Source organism: Salmo trutta, chromosome 9 (genome assembly GCF_901001165.1).
Source record: "Salmo trutta chromosome 9, fSalTru1.1, whole genome shotgun sequence".
In the NCBI taxonomy this organism is placed as follows: domain Eukaryota; kingdom Metazoa; phylum Chordata; class Actinopteri; order Salmoniformes; family Salmonidae; genus Salmo; species Salmo trutta.
In genome coordinates, this window is record NC_042965.1 from 13,454,582 (window position 1) to 13,475,436 (window position 20,855).

Genomic DNA, 20,855 nt, shown 5'->3' on the forward strand with positions numbered 1-20,855 from the left:
GGATTAAAGGGTTTTACTACTGTAAGAAATCATATGACCAGACAACAAGATTGTGTTGTCAGTGTGAGAACGTGGATAGTAGGATGACAGATCATCTCATAGATCAACAGTATTAGATAGTAGAGATAGAACTTACTGTGGACTGACTGGGCAGCTCATAAAGAAACATTATGAAGCCTATCACCTGTTGTATCACCTACTGTATCACCAGACAACCACTATGTGTATTTGAGGCTGTGCTAGCTGCAGCTTGGCTGTCTCCCCAAGTCTTTCCTCCCTCCCCTGGCCTCCCCTACCTTACAACAAGCAGCAGAAATCCTGGCCTCTCCCTATCTCCACTACAGGAAGGTGCACTCTGAACTGAGACACATTATTCACTACAGCTCAAATGGTTGCATGAAACGATTTAAATCCCACAGGGAGAGTGGTTTTATCCCAATACAAGAATATACTGGGGCAAATATACTGTACTTTCTCGTTTGATGTAATTTTATAATGTTATGATATGGAGGGGGGTTAGTGTTAGGACAGACAAGCACACTACCAATCACTTCCACACCTCATGCCCAGGGGGCAGCAGCTCCCTGGCTCAAGTGCTCAGACAGAAAGTCTTGTGGATCCTTGTTAAGTGTTAATTGGAAACAAGAGTGAGCCAGCTTGCAGAACCGTGAGGCTGCTGGTTTTTCTTGGTAGCCATGTGCACCCTTGGCTATGTTTAAAATATTTTGTTTGGTCATGTTTTTTCCTTTTTGTATATATTTATTTTCATCCCCCCTTTGAACAATCAAAGAGGTCATGAAGGAGCTGGCCCTGGATCTAAGGTTGCTGTCTCCTGGGTACATGTACATACAGTGAGGGAAAAAAGTATTTGATCCCCTGCTGATTTTGTACGTTTGCCCACTGACAAAGAAATGATCAGTCTATAATTTTAATGGTAGGTTTATTTGAACAGTGAGAGACAGAATAACAACAACAAAAATCCAGAAAAACACATGTCAAAAATGTTATAAATTAATTTGCATTTTAATGAGGGAAATAAGTATTTGACCCCCTCTCAATCAGAAAGATTTCTGGCTCCCAGGTGTCTTTTATACATGTAACGAGCTGAGATTAGGAGCACACTTCTTAAGGGAGTGCTCCTAATCTCAGTTTGTTACCTGTATAATAGACACCTGTCCACAGAAGCAATCAATCAATCAGATTCCAAACTCTCCACCATGGCCAAGACCAAAGAGCTCTCCAAGGATGTCAGGGACAAGATTGAAGACCTACACAAGGCTGGAATTGGCTACAAGACCATCGCCAAGCAGCTTGGTGAGAAGGTGACAACAGTTGGTTCGATTATTCGCAAATGGAAGAAACACAAAAGAACTGTCAATCTCCCTCGGTTTGGGGCTCCATGCAAGATCTCACCTCGTGGAGTTGCAATGATCATGAGAATGGTGAGGAATCAGCCCAGAACTACACGGGAGGATCTTGTCAATGATCTCAATGCAGCGCCCACGAGGTCCCCCTGCTCAAGAAAGCACATATACATGTGTAACCGATGTGAAATGGCTAGTTAGTTAGCGGTGGTGCGCGCTAATAGCGTTTCAATCAGTGACGTCACTCGCTCTGAGACTTGAAGTAGAGTTTCCCCTTGCGTTGCAAGGGCCGCGGCTTTTGTGGCGCGATCGGTAACGATGCTTCGGTGGGTGTCAGTTGTTGATGTGTGCAAGGGTCCCTGGTTCGAGCCCGGGTTGGGGCGAAGAGAGGGACGGAACCTACACTGTTACATTGATGCTGTTGACCCGGATCATTGGTTTCTGCGGAAAAGGAGGAGGTCAAAGGGGGGCTGAGTGTAACCAATGTGAAATGGCTAGTTAGTTAGCGGTGGTGCGCGCTAATAGCGTTTCAATCAGTGACGTCACTCGCGCTGAGACTTGAAGTAGGGTTTCCCCTTGCGTTGCAAGGGCCGCGGCTTTTGTGGCGCGATGGGTAATGATGCTTCGGTGGGTGTCAGTTGTTGATGTGTGCAAGGGTCCCTGGTTCGAGCCCGGGTTTGGGGCGAAGAGAGGGACGGAACCTACACTGTTACACATGCCCGTCTGAAGTTTGCCAATGAACATCTGAATGATTCAGAGGACAACTGGGTGAAGGTGTTGTGGTCAGATGAGACCAAAATGGAGCTCTTTGGCATCAACTCAACTCGCCGTGATTGGAGGAGGAGGAATGCTGCCTATGACCCCAAGAATACCATCCCCACCGTCAAACATGGAGGTGGAAACATTATGCTTTGGGGGTGTTTTTCTGCTAAGGGGACAGGACAACTTCACCGCATCAAAGGGATGATGGACGGGGCCATGTACCGTCAAATCTTGGGTGAGAACCTCCTTCCCTCAGCCAGGGCACTGAAAATGGGTCATGGATGGGTATTCCAGCATGACAATGACCCAAAACACACGGCCAAGGCAACAAAGAAGTGGCTCAAGAAGAAGCACATTAAGGTCCTGGAGTGGCCTAGCCAGTCTCCAGACCTTAATCCCATAGAAAATCTGTGGAGGGAGCTGAAGGTTCGAGTTGCCAAACGTCAGCCTCGAAACCTTAATGACTTGGAGAAGATCTGCAAAGAGGAGTGGGACAAAATCCCTCCTGAGATGTGTGCAAACCTGGTGGCTAACTACCAGAAACGTCTGACCTCTGTGATTGCCAACAAGGGTTTTGCCACAAAGTACTAAGTCATGTTTTGCAGAGGGGTCAAATACTTATTTCCCTCATTAAAATGCAAATCAATTTATAACATTTTTGACATGCATTTTTCTGGATTTTTTTGTTGTTATTCTGTCTCTCACTGTTCAAATAAACCTACCATTAAAATTATAGACTGATCATTGCTTTGTCAGTGGGCAAACGTACAAAATCAGCAGGGGATCAAATACTTTTTTCCCTCACTGTACAACACTGTCCTCATACACTGATTTCTCACATATATACACATCTTAAATTAGGTTAGAGACCAGTTGACTAGACCTAAGACCCCTATACTTAGCGAGTGCAACAGTATTAGCATGCTAGTTAATCTGTTTTGTGACAATACACTGTAAGATTTGTATGAAAACGCTAGGTTTTCCAAAGCCCTTATACTTTGTTCCTCAAATGTATTGTTTAATTACTGTTAATGGCCTCCAATCTTTGTGCCCTTTGTAGTCATTGGCTGAAATGTACATTTACACATGTATTTGTGAAGTAGCACTGGCTTATCTGCCAAAAAACCACAGACTTTCACGTTACTAAGAATTACGTTGTCATGACTCATAAATTGCTACCACTATCCTGGATAGCCTCCCGAGTATTTTAAAAGAATGTATTAGGTATATATGACCCCAATGTCATTGAACAATAGCGGGATGGTTCAATGGAAATGGACAACACATAAGTAGAGCTTTACTTAATTGCATTTATTGGTTTGATGCTATTACATTAAAATATATTTCAAGAAAAAAAAAAACATTTTGATTGTTTCTGTTTGAAAAGCATTCAAATTGCTGAGAGAGGAAACAAAGTGGACCAGCACAGACAGTTTGAGAATGAGGACTATAAACAGACCTCATCACCAAAAACAACTAAGACTGGGACCTCACAGATAATGGTGAAACACAATAGAAGCAAAAGCAACATCAAGATAACCAATTAAAAACAGAGACGTCTGTTTGTTGAAAGATCTGAGCTTGGTATAGCTCACTGTGTTAATCTTCTCATGTTTCCCATTTCAAATGTACTACAGCGGAGAGGTACAGATGACATTCATATCAGTTACTAAACCATGGTCCATATATTCAATGACAGACAGGTCAGGGTTATCTTAAGGCAAGTGTTATGATTGTCTAGAAGAAGTTAAAAGAGCCAACCCTGCCATGTCTGTATGAGGGACCAATTCAAACATGTTGCTTCACTATGTGCTGAAATTACAGATATGTGCGTGTTACATGTTGTTTTTGTTGATGTTGTTCCTCATTCCTTGCAATTCTGATACTTGTTGTTTTGCACTTCATCTGCCATTTCTCAAGTACGATTGGTCTATATTCTCTTTACACTTTCCCTATATCTCCTTCACGTTTACCTTGGAAAGCAAACATTGCATACATCGCCAATTGCATGTTTTCATTCATTCTGTGACTACAAAAGGACTGGAGAACATCCACAGTGCACAACCCCCTATCCTTGACCTGGCTCTGTTGCCAGGGTAGACAGCTCTTTGGTAAGAAGAGGATTTACACCGTAAAGCGTCATGTTTAACATGTCTACTTAATAAGAGATTGCTTTCTTTGTTGTTCCTTTTTCTGTCCTCACATGTGGGCTTCTCTTTATGAGGCCCTCCTCCAGTCATTTGTTAATAAGAAATGGCTGCAGACAAAGATGGCTTCCTTTCATTCTGTCCCACACATCAGTGCCACATTTTCCATCTCCACTGTTTCTCTCTCTCTTTCTATCACTTTAAGCAAATATCTCATTGGAGTAACAGACTGTCTTTAACCCACCCGGGGTGTTCTACTAAACTATATGGAATTGTTTTAAGAAGGTCATACCAAGGATAATTTAGCTATTTGATTTTGAAGTTTAAGACCCCTTGAAGTATCCACAACAAAAATATTAAACAATTATTTGATGAAAAATATTTTTGGCCTTACTGCTATTTTTGGCCTTAAAAGCATTGAATAATAGATTTACTACATGGAACAACAGATAGTCCCCCACAAAAAAAAAAATTAAAATGTGTTCTGAAGTGTCTGTCCTACATCTGAGAGATATAAGAATGATCAGGAATTATTATTAATTTTTTTACATGTATTTAACCCCTTATTTTTGGCACTAAACAGTCTCCATACATTCCATACATTTTTTCAACTGGTACCGGGGGACCTTCAGACATGTCTTGTGAGGCCTGTGGGTGTCCTAGAGCAGACCAACTGACATGTTTGTGTTTGTGAGAGTCTCATCTTTCCATAGAGGTGATTTTTGTGAGAAGACTGATTTTCGGGATGTCTCATGGTCTGACAAACACCGCTCTAGCTCTGTCACCTTCCACCACAGATGGGATGTCTCATAGTCTGACAAACACCGCTCTAGCTCTGTCACCTTCCACCACAGATGCAGCAGTGCGACATCGGGGGATGCGATGGATTGAGACGCATCCAATGAAACAACAAAAAATATATCTCTAGCTTATGCTAATTTGATTTCCACAGGGGCAAAGACATCGACTCTAGAGTTAAACTGAATATGAGTGTGCTTATGTGATTCTTGTAAACACGTGTAGTTAATATATTAGAATATCAATATCTAATAGAAAAAATATATATATTGAACATAACTTATTTTTCACACAACTATTTTTTGTGGTAAAGTGACAATTTACAAAGGAACAAGTGCTCAAATAAATGTAGTGTTTACACTATATTTGAAAGGCTAGGACAATTCTGAATGACGGGTGTCCTAGTGCCTCTTTCATCTGAAGAATCTGAAATATCTCCACTAGCTCTGATATAACACCTCACTCTGCTGAATTCAACAAAAGGTGAAAGTTACATTTACGTACAGTATCATAACAAAGCTTCCTTTGTAAATGTTATCTATGTACATTTAAAGAACTGCCAAAAACACAAGTCCATATTCTGTTTACACACACCTGGGACAGAGGGGTTGCTCACGCACGCACGCATGCACACGCACACACAGAAACACACACATCATTCTCTCTGGGCTGTAATCGTAAACCCTGTCTGGCTTCCACAGCTTCAGTCCCACAGACAGTCTGTTGGTGTATAGTGATGGTAGCGTGGTGCTCATACAGAGGCCCTCTTGGCAAGCAGCATCTCGATGAGCAGGTTGTTGCAGGGCACCTCCCCACTCAGGTGTTTGTAGCACAGGTAGTCCTCTGCCTGGGTGCTGAGGGCTCGCAGCTCTGGCAGACGCATCACCAGCTGGCTGAACTTGTCCAGGTATAGGGGGTAGGTGCACAGAGTGTATTCCAGCAGAGCCCCATTCACCTGCTCCTGAACACTCTCCACAAATGCTTGATTCTCCAACAGCTTTACATCTGGACAGGGACATAGGAAAGAGCATTAAGGGGATTCAATTACTCTCTAGATCAGGTATTCCCAAACTGGGGTACGTGCAATACCATCGGGGGTACGCCAAAAAAATGTGATTCACATTTAAAATATATATATACATTTTTTTTCACGTTTTCAAACAGTACATTTATATTTTCCAATGAGGCTATACATTTGGGTGAGGTTTTTTTCTCACCTGAGTAGCCTCGTTTCACTGCCAAAAATAAAATTAAACCATCTAGTGTTCAGCGAAATGTCAAATACAGGTAGCCTAGTCAAATAATTAACATGCAATCACATGAACCGTTACTCTCTCGCGGGAAACCTTCACTCTTACGCAGACATTTAGAAATGAAACATGACAATTTGAAAAATAAGCCACGTGAGTTTTTTGAGCGAGAATAAAGACAACTTTCGAGTAGTAAGACGTATAAAAGCAACAGATACCATTAATAAGAAGGGGCTATAAGCGTCTTATATGGTGAACTACCGAGTGGCTAGGACAGGCAAGCCCCATACTATTGTGGAGGACTTCATTCTTCCTGCTGCAGCGGATATGGCTGGGACAATGCTGGGGGAAAAGACCATAAAAACTATACAGACAATGTCTTCATCAAACAACACTGTTTCACGATGCATCAGTGACATGGCAGGAGATGTTTTGAAACAATGACTGCTTCGCATACAAGCCAGTGAATTATACGCGCTGCAGCTGGATGAGTCAACAGATGTAGCGGGCCTGGCACAGCTCCTGGTATATGTCCGTTACGTTTATGGGGGGGTCAATTAAGGAAGACATCCTCTTCTGCAAACCACTGGAAACCAAGACATCATGAGAGGAAATTTTTAAAGTACTGGACAGCTTTGTGACATCAAATGGACTTTGGTGGTCAAGATGTGTTGGTATCTGTACTGATGGCGCAAAAGCCATGACAGGGAGACATAGTGGAGTGGTAATGCGCGTGCAAGCAATTGGGTACACTTGGGTACACTGCAGCATCCACCGAGAGGCTCTTGCTGCCAAGGGAATGCCTGACAGCTTGAAAGATGTTTTGGACACTACAGTGAAAATGTTTAACTTTGTTAAAGCAAGGCCCCTGAACTCCTGTGTATTTTCTGCATTAAGCAATGATATGGGCAGCGACCATGTAACGCTTTTACAACATACAGAAGTGTGCTGGTTATCAAGGGGCAAAGTATTGACACATTTTTTTTAATTGAGAGACGAGCTTAAAGTTTTCTTTACTGACCATCATTTTCACTTGTCTGACCGCTTGAATGATGATAAGTTTCTCACACGACTGGCCTTTCTGGGTGATGTTTTTTCTCGCCTGAATGATCTGAATCTCGGATTACAGGGACTCTCCGCAACTACATTCAATGTGCGGGACAAAATTGAGCCTATAATTAAGAAGTTGGAGCTCTTTTCTGTCTGCATTAACAAGGACAACACACAGGTCTTTCCATCATTGTATGATTTTTTGTATGCAAATGAAAGCTTACGGACAATGTGATATAGAGAAGCACCTGAGTGAGCTGGGTGCGCAATTACATTTACATTACATTTAAGTCATTTAGCAGACGCTCTTATCCAGAGCGACTTACAAATTACGCAGGTACTTTCCCAAAATGGACTACACAAACAACTGGATTCGTTATACCTTTCATGCCCTGCCTCCGGTCCACTTACCGATATCTGAACAAGAGAGCCTCATCGAAATTGCAACAAGCGGTTTTGTGAAAATTGAATTTAATCAGAACCCACTGCCAGATTTCTGGTTAGGGCTGCGCTTAGAGTTTCTTGCCTTGGCAAATCACGCTGTTAAGACACTGATTGCCTTTGCAACCACATACCTATGTGAGAGTGGATTCTCAGCCCTCACTAGCATGAAAACTAAATACAGGCACAGACTGTGTGTGAAAAATGATTTAAGACTGAGACTCTCTCCAATACAGCCCAACATTGCAGCGTTATGAGCATCCTTTCAAGCACACCCTTCTCATTAACCTGTGGTGAGTTATTCACAATTTTCAATGAGGTTTTATATGTAAGAGCAAAATTATTGAGTATTATTATCATTTGTGCCCTGGTCCTATAAGAGCTCTTTGTCACCTCCCACGACCCGGGTTGTGACAAAAACTCACACTCATTCTTATGTTTAAAAAATGCATCATATAGCGTGTGTGTGGCAGGCTTACAATGATGGCAAAAAACAACATTTGAGAGTGCGCTGACCCTGGTGCTAGAGGGGGTACGCAGCTGGAGGTTGAATGTTTTGAAGGGGTACCGGATTATAAAAAGTATGCGAACCACTGCTCTAGATGATCACATAAATGGGAGAATATTGATACATTTATTTGAAACTGTTCCTCAAATCCCAGTGTTAAGTCTTAGCATCAGCATCTTGTTGAGATGTGGGTCAGCAGTGTTGGTTGTGTTTGTGTGAGTGTGTGTGTGTGTGTGTGTGTGTGTGTGTGTGTGTGTGTGTGTGTGTGTGTGTGTGTGTGTGTGTGTGTGTGTGTGTGTGTGTGTGTGTGTGTGTGTGTGTGTGTGTGTGTGTGTGTGTGTGAGACAATAGCTAGACCATCAAATGGACTTCTATTCAGCATCAGCTGAGTCTTGCCAGGAGAAGTATTCATATAGTAATTCAATATTTTGAATAATCTTTTCAAAACGCTTAAGGGCAACTAAAATGCCTGATAAACCTGACTCATTGATTGAAAGACGAGGGAGAGAGAGCGAGAGAATGAAACATTCAACGGAGATGGTAATATTTTCTGCCTGTGACGAGTGCTCTTATTATTCTAAAGCCTTTTGTTCCCAGCTCGCTGGCTCTAAATACCAGTCGCTTAAGGGAATCTGGGCAACTGCTGTCTATACACACAACATATGCAGAAGGCACTGCATGAATGTCAGTCAGACTATCCAATGATAGGCCCATCCATTATTGTTCCATTGAGTGCTATTACAGAATAATGGGTAGAGTTGTCTTCTTTGTTAATGTTGCCTTTTGACAAGGCGCTGCATTTAATTAAGTGAATTTACCTGAGAATAAAGGCTTGGTTCAGACAACAGTCGGATCCTTCTGGAAAAATATATCAATGGCTGTGACATTTCCATTTAAAATGTCACTACTGCCTTTCAAAATAAATGGGACAGCGTGGGTTGAATAGATCCGAACCATCTTGTCAACTAAAACCTATTTCCAACAAAGCTTTTGAAAAAGTTATTTGCCCAAACCACAGCAACATTACAAAAAAGTGTGTAGAAGTACTTCAAACCTAATCAAATTCAGGACTTGAAAGGCCATAATAATTTTCAAGGATGAGAAAAAAGTCCTGTTATGTGGTCTATCACAAATCTATTCCATTCTTGGACTGGCTGTAATGAGCTATACATGAGCTGTATGTCGTGCAGTCAGGGTAGGCAGTGTAGCCAGTGCTTACACTGTGATAATCTAATTTAAAAAGCTGTTATGAAAAGACAAATAGAAAATAAAATTATATAAAACTGTCATTATTTTTGTTATTTCATGTTTTTTCGAAATTATTCTGAAGTTTTTTTATGTGCAAAAAAAAAAGCAAATGTTAAAACTGCCTCAAAACCTAAGGACAGGCATCAGGGTATGCCAGGGCAGGCATATTTCCATAGGGGGTCACGTTATTGTTTTTTTTTTATGGGTGTTATAGTAAAGACCAATTATCCTACCATTTCTACCGATCTGCATGCCAGTTATGATTATTTTTCGTGGAACAGTTTCATTTCAATAATAACGTTCTCATTTCTCAAAATCATTGTCACGTGAATAATCATAAAAATCTGAATTAAAATGACAAAAATGTAACTAATGCGAGACCACCAGCCTCTGCTATATTGGCACATTGAAACACTGTGATCTAATGGCGGGGGGGAAAATGCCTGCATGTAACTCAGAGATAGCCTATAGGTCAATGCAGCAGTAGGTCTATAACTTCATTCATCAAATACATAGGCCTAAGCCGACAAATAAACAGTAGAAAATACCCTGATGAAAGTTCACGTTCCTTCAATCGCATTAATCTATCTACTCCACCTGTCTGCCTCCCTTTCTATCTGTCTTGACTTTAGCTATGCTAGTGAAGTGCAACGTATCAAATCAATTAACTGGGTCTAGCCCAAAGCTGTCACTAGCAAACTTGCAACATTGTACCAACTAGGCTATTTTGGGCCCTCAGACTTTCCTGCACCTGTCACGTCCTGACCAGTAAAAGGGTTGTTTGTTATTGTAGTTTGGTCAGGGCGTGGCAGGGGGTGTTTGTTTAGGGTGTTTCGGGGTTGTTTGGGTTATGTTCTTTGTTAGTGTATTTCTATGTTATTTCTAGTTGGTCTATTTCTATGTTGTGTTTATTGGGTTGACCTTCAATTGGAGACAGCTGCTTCTCGTTGCCTCTGATTGAAGGTCCTATTTATAGGGGTGTTTGTTCTATGGGGGTTTGTGGGTAGTTATTTCCTGGTTTATTGTTTGTTGCACCTGACGGGACTGTTTGGAGTCGTTTGTTTTGTATACGTGTTTATTTTGTTTTTCCTTCTTCAAATAAAAAAAGAGGATGAGTATACATTTTCCTGCTGCGTTTTGGTCCACTCCTTACGACAATTGTGACAGCACCAGTGAGCTCGGGACAGACAGCAGTTTTTTATGACGTTTCCACTGGATACGGGATCATCAGATCACAATTTTTTGCTCTTTCACATCGAGGGTTTGTAATTATCAAGGCCAGGAGAGTGTTGGAAAGATTTTTCAAATACTGTGAGGAACTAGTATCATTCTCAATGGATGTTAAAAAACAGACTTAGTTGATTTACTGTGTGAGGTGAAGAAAAAATTAAGGAGAAGCTTAGTTTATTAGTGGTGGGAGTGATGAGTTAAAGGAAAGGTTCACCCATTTTGGATGTTATATTGTTTTTGTGCATCTATGAGTGATATTCTATCGATTCCTTGGGTAATTTCGTAATTTCATGTTTTCATGTGTATCTGAGTTATTGACGTTCAAGCAGGCAGAAATCTGGCCCGTATGATGTAGCACTCTAAAAATTAGGGGTTCAACAAGGGTTCCCCTAAGATCCTCAAAGTTCTTCAAAGAACCTTTGGGTTCTTGACACTGAATTGTCCCCAAAAGCTTCTTCCAAGAACCCCATAGGAGGTGGGGTTCATCGAGGAGCCTCATTAGTTGCCCAACTGAAACATTTGGATTTGAATATGAAAGTACAACAGATGCAGGCACTTAACTGAAAAATGTAAAGATCTCCTCAATTTAGCTTTATCACGCGAGTTCCAAATATCTCTAACCATCGCCCCTGCCTGATTTTGTTTTCATGCAGGTGATGTCAGTATGCTGTCACTGTTCCAAAATGTGATTGTTACATAACAGGACCGTTACCCGTGCTGCCCTCAAACCAAGGCACGCTGCCTGCTAATTATTTATAGGCTATGTTTTAACCTGTTGGGGTTAGGGGGCAGTATTTTCACGGCCGGATAAAAAACGTACCCGATTTAAACTGGTTACTACTCTTGCCCAGAAATGAGAATATGCATATAATTAGTAGATTTGGATAGAAAACACAAGTTTCTAAAACTGTTTGAATGATGTCTGTGTATAACAGAACTCATATGGCAGGCCAAAACCTGAGAAGATTCCATGCAGGAAGTGCCCTGTCTGACAATTTGTTGTCCTTCTGTTGCATCTCTATCAAAAATACAGCATCTGTGCTGTTACGTGACACTTTCTAAGGCTTCCCTTGGCTCTCTAAAGCGTTCAGAAAGCAGAATGACGTGTCTCCTGTCTCTGGGCAAAGTACAGCAGCAGAGTTTGTAAGTGGCCTGCCTGGGGACAGTGAGACTGAGATGCGCATTCACGAGACTTCTCCATTTTTTTCTTTCAGTCTTTGAATGAATACAACGTTGTCCGGTTGGAATATTATCGCTATTTTACGAGAAAAATAGCATAAAAATTGATTTTAAACAGCGTTTGACATGCTTCTAAGTACGGTAATGGAATATTTTGAAATTTTTTGTCACGAAATGCACTCGCGCGTTACCCTTCGGATAGTGACCTGAACGCACGAACAAAACGGAGGTATTTGGATATAACTATGGATTATTTGGAACCAAAACAACATTTGTTGTTGAAGTAGAAGTCCTGGGAGTGCATTCTGACGAAGAACAGCAAAGGTAATCCAATTTTTCTAATAGTAATTCTGAGTTTAGGTTGCCCCAAACTTGGTGGGTGTCAAATTAGCTAGCCTGTGATGGCCGAGCTATGTACTCAGAATATTGCAAAATGTGCTTTCGCCGAAAAGCTATTTTAAAATCGGACATAGCGTTTGCATAAAGGAGTTCTGTATCTATAATTCTTAAAATAATTGTTATGTATTTTGTCAACGTTTATCATGAGTAATTTAGTAAATTCACCGGATGTTTTCGGTGGGTATGCTAGTTCTGAACATCACATGCTAATGTAAAAAGCTGGTTTTTGATATAAATATGAACTTGATTGAACAAAACATGCATGTATTGTATAACATAATGTCCTAGGAGTGTCATCTGATGAAGATCATCAAAGGTTAGTGCTGCATTTAGCTGTGGTTTTGGTTTTTGTGACATATGCTTGCTTTGAAAATGGCTGTGTGATTATTTTTGGCAGGGTACTCTCCTGACATAATCTAATGTTTTGCTTTCGCTGTAAAGCCTTTTTGAAATCAAATCGGACAACGTGGTTAGATTAACGAGAGTCTTATATTTAAAATGGTGTAAAATAGTCATATGTTTGAGAAATTGAAGTTATAGCATTTTTGAGGTATTTGTATTTCGCGCCACGCGATTCCACTGGCTGTTGACTAGGGTGGGATGCAAACGTCAATTTAAAATTATTTTCTAACAAGTTTATTTTTCTAACAACAGTTTGAATTGAGGTGTGTTCCACCTCCTCATTAATTCGCATAAAAAGTAACTAATTTCACTGTTGCGGACCATTTATGTTTGAGGCTTTACTGAGCAGACAAACTTCTCTCTTCAACAAGAGCCCAATCACTTCCCTAGTGTTTCCCAAGATCAAGTATGAAGACATTGTGCATCTCTAGTCAAAACAGGCCTTGCAAAAACATTTTCCCAGCACATTTCCCACATTGCCTTCATAGTTGTTGGCGCCACTTTGGACATGAATGCAATCCTATCAAAGTAAGTGGCTTATTTTCTGTATATCGTGTAGTCGTTTCTGCTGTAGCACACCATATGTATGGATCATAATGTATTTACTGTTTTATTAACATGTTTTCAAGTACTGGTGACAAATCATGCATTACGATTCTTGCATAGATTGTAATGGACACATATGATGTGTGTAAAATACTTTTTTGAATGTTGTACTGATTATGATGAGCTAATGCTAAGCTATTTGCCAGCTATGTGTGGCACCATGTTTGTTGACATCATACAATGCATTCTGGTTGTCATGTAAGCGTCTGTCAGACCAAAGATGTTATAACAAGGGATAGACCACTCAACTGACTTATGGTGCTTTCAAGACAACTGTGAATACTAGGTAAAATCATGACGTCAATGATCTTCAGGTCGGAAAGTCGGAGCTGTAGAAAGAGATTCTGAATTGGATGACCGGTAAAAGCGTTTTTTTTTCCCAGTCGGAGCTCGTTTTTTTCTGAGTTCCTTGTTGTCTTGAATGCACTGAAGGCGGAAGTCTGAGATTTCCCAGTTCCCAGTTGTTTTGAACTCTGCATCAGATTGTAACTTTGGTACCTCAGGGTTGCTATCTCAGACCCCCCTTTCCAGGGGTTTTATTTTTATTTAGCGTATAATCTTCTCTTGTGTTTGCCCCCCATTAATTGATATATCCCCCATCAAAGTAATATTTCCTGCATCATATCCCCCCATGATACCTTCCCCCATTTCTACACCCCATGGACTTGAAAAACCCCAACAAATTAAATTAACCCCCCTAAAATGTTTTTATCGCTGTTTAGTGTTCTCGCTACGGTTATGCTAGGCAGTAGGCTTGTATTTGGTGTGATGATCTGTGAGGTGAAAACATTTTATTTGCGTTGTGATTTGTCAAAAACAGTAAACGACTTGTCAAGTAATGTGCTCCGGTTCTTGTATACTGTACACTGTAACAAGTACATTGACGATTTGTAATATGCTGAACAGTGGCTCAACTAAATTCAGATTTTTCAGGCAATGAGTGCAGCCATCTTTGACTTTGTTTATTTGCGTCTTATAGTGAATGGCATTCTGGGATTAGGGAGTTTTCGCCAAGTCAAATATAAACAAACATGTCTGCCATCATAAAGACTTTAGTTGCTGTTAGCTTAGCTGACACACATTTATTTTCTAAACAACATTACATTAGTCTCTTGTGCTCACCAGAGATGTGGTACATTGTAAACTAGTCTAGCTGTTAGGTCGCTCACTTATGTTTTGTTTGTTGTCAGCGCAACCTGTTATTTAGACTGGTTTATGGAATGAGTTTGGCTGTGGATGTGTTCTGTGTGATGCTTGGCTATATGAATGGGCTAGCTGTATTGGGTGCAGATGACTGAACTGCTCACTTTTTTGTCTGTGTCTGCAGGTATACAGAGTAGGAGGCATACAAAGGTATGTCAATTGGTATTGGTATGTTATGCTGATCACATTTACCATCCTCCTCCTTTACCTCTTCAATGAATATCCCATAGGCCTTTACATTATGGACAAGGTATGTTTATGAAAACCATCAACAAAACAGTTTTTTTCATTCACATTAACCACAAAAACCAAGGTATGAATTCTGTCCTGTACATGTTTTGTTAATCATCTGTATAATTACTATTTTTTTGGATTCACAGACTTCACCCTGCCTACACCTCTGATGAATATAACAGGAAACCTGTTAGATCACCATGCACTACAAAATCATTCTGGCTATAGATACAGAGAACATCAATACATTATCATCAACACGCCAGAGGAAATACCAATTGGACTTGGGGCTCTGCTTCTTTTTTACTCTGCTTTGCCACTTAAATCATAATAAACACTGAGAACTAAAATATTGGGTTATTGTTATTGTTATGCGTATTATTATTATTATTATTATTATTATTATTAATAAGAGTTTCAATTTGAAGAACCCCTAAAGGATACTCAAGGAATCTTTTCTCTTTAGATTGTAGCACTGTGATAAATGGCACAGCACTGTGATAATGTTTCTCACAAGTGCAGCAGGTTGTGAACTCTGCAAACGTTTCCACTCCGAGAATGAGAACAGTAAATTACTGTAACTGATACATTCATTAACATAAATTAATGTACCCAAATTCCAGTGATTAACGGTACATTTACTAGGCCTACCGGTGACATATGTAACAATTCACACAATGAAACAATTATGCGCAAGAATTGGCGGGAGACAGCTAAACACATTACGAAGAGCTGAGTGCATGTATTTTGGAGAGAGACATGCCATATCTTCGCCACACACCCCTCCCCTTCTTCTTGTATCAACATTTTAAATTATACTCAAATATTTTACATGCCCCTCTGTCTTGCTATCTGTAGCACATGTATCTGACGCTTTCTGGACAGAAATAGTATGGCATGCAATTGTCATGTTCTGACCAGTAAAGGGGTTATTTGTTATTGTAGTTTGGTCAGGACGTGGCAGGGGGTGTTTGTTTTATGTGGTTCGGGGTTTGTTGGGTTATGTTATTATGTAAGAGGGGTGTTTGTTTAGAGTATTCCAGGGTTTTTAGGCTATGTTCTTGTTAGTTTATTTCTATGTTAGTTCTAGTCGTTCTGTCTATGTTTAGTTAATGGTGTTGACCTTCAATTGGAAGCAGCTGCTCCTCGTTGCTTCTAATTGAAGGTCTTATTTAAGAGGGGTGTTTTTATCTATGGTATTTGTGGGTAGTTGTCTCCTGTTTAGTGTCTGAGCACCTGACAGGACTGTTAGTGTCGTTCGTTTGTTTTGTATACGTGATTTGTTTGTTTTTCCTTCTTCACATTAAAAAGAAGATGAGTATACACGTTCCCGTTGCGTTTTGGTCTGATCATTACGACACTCGTTACAGCAATACTATTTTTATCCAGACAGCATCAAATGCATGGTCTATACACTTACCAAAACAGGGGGTGGCTGTTTTGCTCGCACGGATGCTTTATCTGAGATTGATGTGCCTTTTTGTTGGTGCGCGTCTCGGTGAAATAAATTATATACACTACCGTTCAAAAGTTTGGGATCACTTAGAAATGTCCTTGTTTTCCATGAAAACATACATGAAATTAAGTTTAGGAAGAGGAATAGGAAATATAGTCAAGACATTGACAAGGTTATAAATAATTATTTTTAATTGAAATAATAATTGTGTCCTTCAAACTTTGCATTCGTCAAAGAATCCTTCATTTACAGAAATTACAGCCTTGCTGACCTTTGTCATTCGAGGACTTGTGAGGTGTCTGTTACTCATACTAGACACTCTAATGTACTTGTCCTCTTGCTCAATTGTGCACCGGGGCCTCCCACTCCTCTTTCTATTCTGGTTAGAGCCAGTTTGCGCTGTTCTGTGAAGGGAGTAGTACACAGCATTGTACGAGATCTTCAGTTTCTTGGCAATTTCTCTCATGCGATAGCCTTCATTTCTCAGAACAAGAATAGACTGATGAGTTTCAGGAGAAACTTCTTTGTTCCTGGCCATTTTTAAGCCTGTAATTGAACCCACAAATGATGATGCTCCAGATACTCAGCTAGTCTAAAGAAGGCCAGTTTTATTGCTTCTTTAACCAGGACAACATGTTTCAGCTGTGCTAACATAATTATAAAAGGGTTTTCTAATGATCAATTAGCCTTTTAAAATTATAAACTTGGATTAGCTAACAGAACATGCCATTGGAACACAGGAGTGGTGGTTGCTGTTAATGGGCCTCTGTACACCTATGTAGATATTCCATAAACAATCTGCAGTTTCCAGCAACAATAGTCATTTACAACATTAACAATGTCTACACTGTATTTCTGATCAATTTGATGTTATTTTAATGGACCAAAAATGTGCTTTTCTTTCAAAAACAAGGACATTTCTAAGTGACCCCAAACTTTTGAACGGTAGTGTATATTTCAATATTGTATTTGGACGGGCAAGAAGGTGCAGTACGGCGGGCCAGGCCCCCTAAGGCTCGCCCATAATCCCCTTCTCACGCACATTGCTCTCTCAGATGTAGCCAATGCCGTCACGTAATCGGGTCCTTTCTCACAGGCATTTTAGTGAAGTAGGCTACAAGTGAATGAAGACAGACACATTCGGGACGTAACTGTCCCTCTTATCGAATTCCGAGGCGCATATTGAAGATGTTAGAACTGTCCACATTTAGCCTACTGTTAGTCAGCCAACAAGAGTAGGCCTGACGAACAGCAAAAGCACTAGCCTATGTCAATCTACTATCCCCCATAGTACAAAAGTTGACCTATTCTGTTGGCCAACTTGTCCTTCTGTGCGATAAATAAATATTCAAAAATACTCTGGGCAAACATACTCTGGGCCAGTTGTGGGATCCAATAGATCCTAAATTAATACAACCACATGCATAATTTTTTTTTAAAAGCAACGAGGCTGATCGTTTAGCTTAAAATGTTCATAACCTATTAGGCAATTGTTTCACATAAGCGCAGCAATTAGCACATTGCAGAAGGCTATAAGCGCGAATGTTAAAAAATGCAATCAATTAGCGGGAAAACATTTTGAAGGACCTTATTAGAGCAACATGCTACCGAGGGAAACAAGAGTTTGAATTTCACGGTAATGATTAGAGTACAAGCTCATGTAATCGTAGCAACTATGTAGCGTTATTGTATACCTTTGCTGAAAAAGATGAAAGGTTAGCTAGACACCTGGAGACTTCCACAGTGTTTTTGGGTACATCAAACAGAATACAGGATGATTTGATTGAAGCAGTCAGTGACGTGATTCGAAAGGACATCCTCCTAATGCGGGCCCATTTGATGCGGTAGAAGTAGATGAGACCAAAGATGTTACAAACAAAGCCCAGATCTCTGTGATGTTGCGTTATGTGACTTTGGGGATTTGATGATGTAAGCATGACAAACGAGCTACAGCCTTTGCTGATGAGGTGTTGGGAGTGTTGGGGAAGTACAACTGCAGCATCCTTGGTCCTCGTGTCAATTGAGACTGAGAGACTTTTCAAACTCCAAAGGATGAAATAAGACTTATACAACCCTGTTACCAAGAGGTTCACCCTGTTGTACTTCATTTACAAGTAAAGGTAGGCTTATATGCAATATTTGTTTAGTGCTGCTGTCCATTCAGAATAGTGCTGCTGTCCATTCAGCACCACAGAGTTAACCTGTAGGCTATCACATGATAGGACAGCCCCGAGGCGCTGTTCTTGCAGAAACCTTTATAAAAGATTTTACTTTGTAGCTTACTTCCTCATTTTCACCATTGTCTATACTTTAGTGGCTTTAATATATATTTCATTTCCTAAAGTAGTCTAGCTGTTTATGGTTTGGATTTACGGACAACATCCCTTTGATGCATTTCATTTATCAAGCAACATTTTTGTTTTGATGAGACACTTTTTTGACGTTCTGAACGGCATTTTTCAGTCATTTCAATTGTTGACATGATAATTTAGTTAGAACCTTATTAATTACACTTAATTACACTTATTAATTACAGTTTATTAGGTACACCCATCTAGTACTGGGTCAGACACCCCCCTTCTGCCTACAGAACAGCCTGAATTCTTCGGGTCATTCGCCACACCATCACTCCACCGCCCCCAGCCTGTACCGTTGACACCAGTCCGGATTTCGCCATGGACTCATGCTGCTTATGCCAAATCCTGACTCTGCCATCAGCATGACGCAACAGGAACCGGGATTTGTCGGACCAGGCAATGTTTTTCCACTCCTCAATTGTCCAGGGTTGGTGATTGCCTGCCCACTGGAGCCACTTCTTCTTGTTTTTAGCTGATAGTAGTGCAAACAGGTGTGGTTGTCTGCTGCAATAGCCCATCCTTGACAAGGACCGACGAGTTGGGTATTCCAAGATGTCGTTCTGCACATCACTGTTGTACTGCGCCGTTATTTGCCTGTTTGTGGCACACCTATTAGCTTGCACGATTCTTCTCCTTCGACTTCTCTCATCAACGAGCTGTTTTCGCCCACAGGACAGCCGCTGACTGGATGTTTTTTCTTTGCCGCACCATTCTCGAGAAACCCTGCACACTGTCATGTGTGAAAAGGCCAGGGCGTTTCTGAGATACTGGAACTGCCGTGCCTGGTACGGACGATTATACCACACTCAAAGTCAATTAGGTCACTTGTGTTGCCCAATTTAATGTTCAGTCGAACAGTAACTGAATGTCGCAATACCAGTCTGCCTGTTCTATATAGCAAGCCACTGCCACATGACTCACTGTCTGTAGGAGCTAACTATTTTTGTGAACGGGGGGTGTGCCTAATAAACTGGCCTTGAGTGTATATATGTAGGTGTAATAATATTTGTAAATCCATTGTGAAAGGCTATGGAGTTTGCGGATGAAATGTGTCCATATATTGGTCTTTCAGTGCCACCTATTCATTGTAACTGTGGATGCTACATCGGTCTATGGCAGAGCTCAGTGTCATTTCGTCAGATCATATCAAATATGGCGCCATCGTAGGCTATCGCTTCTGTATTTTGTCTACATTGGTATTTACATTTGGTGAGAATTGTTTGTCAATCTCAGTTCATAGCCTATGTCACTCTGGTTGTCGGAGCTATCTGTTGTATGGTGAACTTGGGCTTCAAGGTTTATTTGTGAGTAAATCTGGCTTTGATAATAGCCAGTGCCTACCAAGCCACCAACCTCACTGCACGTCACCGGTATGCATGCATGACTGTAAGTCGCGTTAGATAAAAGCGTCTTCTAAATGGCATATTAATAATATATATATTATAAGACTAATAATCATAATCTAATATGGTAGAGTATACAGTGTATATACAGTAGCAGTCAGAAGTTTGGATACACCTACTCATTCAACGGGTTTCTTTATTTTTTACTATTTTCTACATTGTAGAAAAATAGTGAAGACATCAAAACAAATCCAAATCTATTTTATAGTACAGATTCTTCAAAGTAGCCATCCTTTGCTTTGAGGACAGCTGTGGACAGATGGGATGGCGTATCGCTGCAGAATGCTGTGGTAGCAATGCTGGTTAAGTGTGCCTTGAATTCTAAATAAATCACTGACAGTGTCACCAGCAAAGCACCCCTACACGATACACCTCCTCCTCCATGCTTCACGGTGGGAAACACACATGCGGAGATCATCCATTCACCTACTCTGCGTCTCACAAAGACACGGCAGTTGGAACCAAAAATCTTACATTTGGACCAAAGACAGATTTCCACCGGTCTAATATCTATTGCTCGTGTTTCTTGGCCCAAGCAGCCTCCCACCTATGTAGATGCAATTCGACCATGAAGGCCTGACTCATGCAGTCTCCTCTGAACAGTTGATGTTGAGATGTGTCTGCTACTTGAATTCTGTGAAGCATTTATTTTGGCTGCAATTTCTGAGGCGGGTAACTCTAATGAACCTATCCTCTGCAGCAAAGGTAACTCTGGGTCTTCCTTTCCTGCGATGGTCCTCGTGAGAGCTAGTTTCATCAAAGCGCTTGATGGTTTTTGCGACTGCACTGGAAGAAACTTTCAAAGTTCCGGATTGACT

The 20,855-nt window shown here is 40.7% G+C and overlaps 1 protein-coding gene across 2 annotated transcripts in view; it reads right to left on the reverse strand.

Annotated features, from left to right (window-relative positions):
• Window positions 1–4,854: 4,854 nt before the first annotated feature.
• The window catches only part of LOC115199930 (nuclear receptor subfamily 5 group A member 2-like), a 31,155-nt gene continuing 15,154 nt past the window's right edge, over window positions 4,855–20,855 (reverse strand). The window contains exon 7 of one of the 2 annotated variants that reach the window (XM_029762488.1): window positions 4,855–6,076. In XM_029762488.1, coding sequence (XP_029618348.1) covers window positions 5,823–6,076 — 254 coding nt within the window. In that variant the 3' untranslated portion in view covers window positions 4,855–5,822. The remainder of the gene's footprint in view (window positions 6,077–20,855) is intronic. The other variant, XM_029762489.1, reaches the window with a different exon arrangement.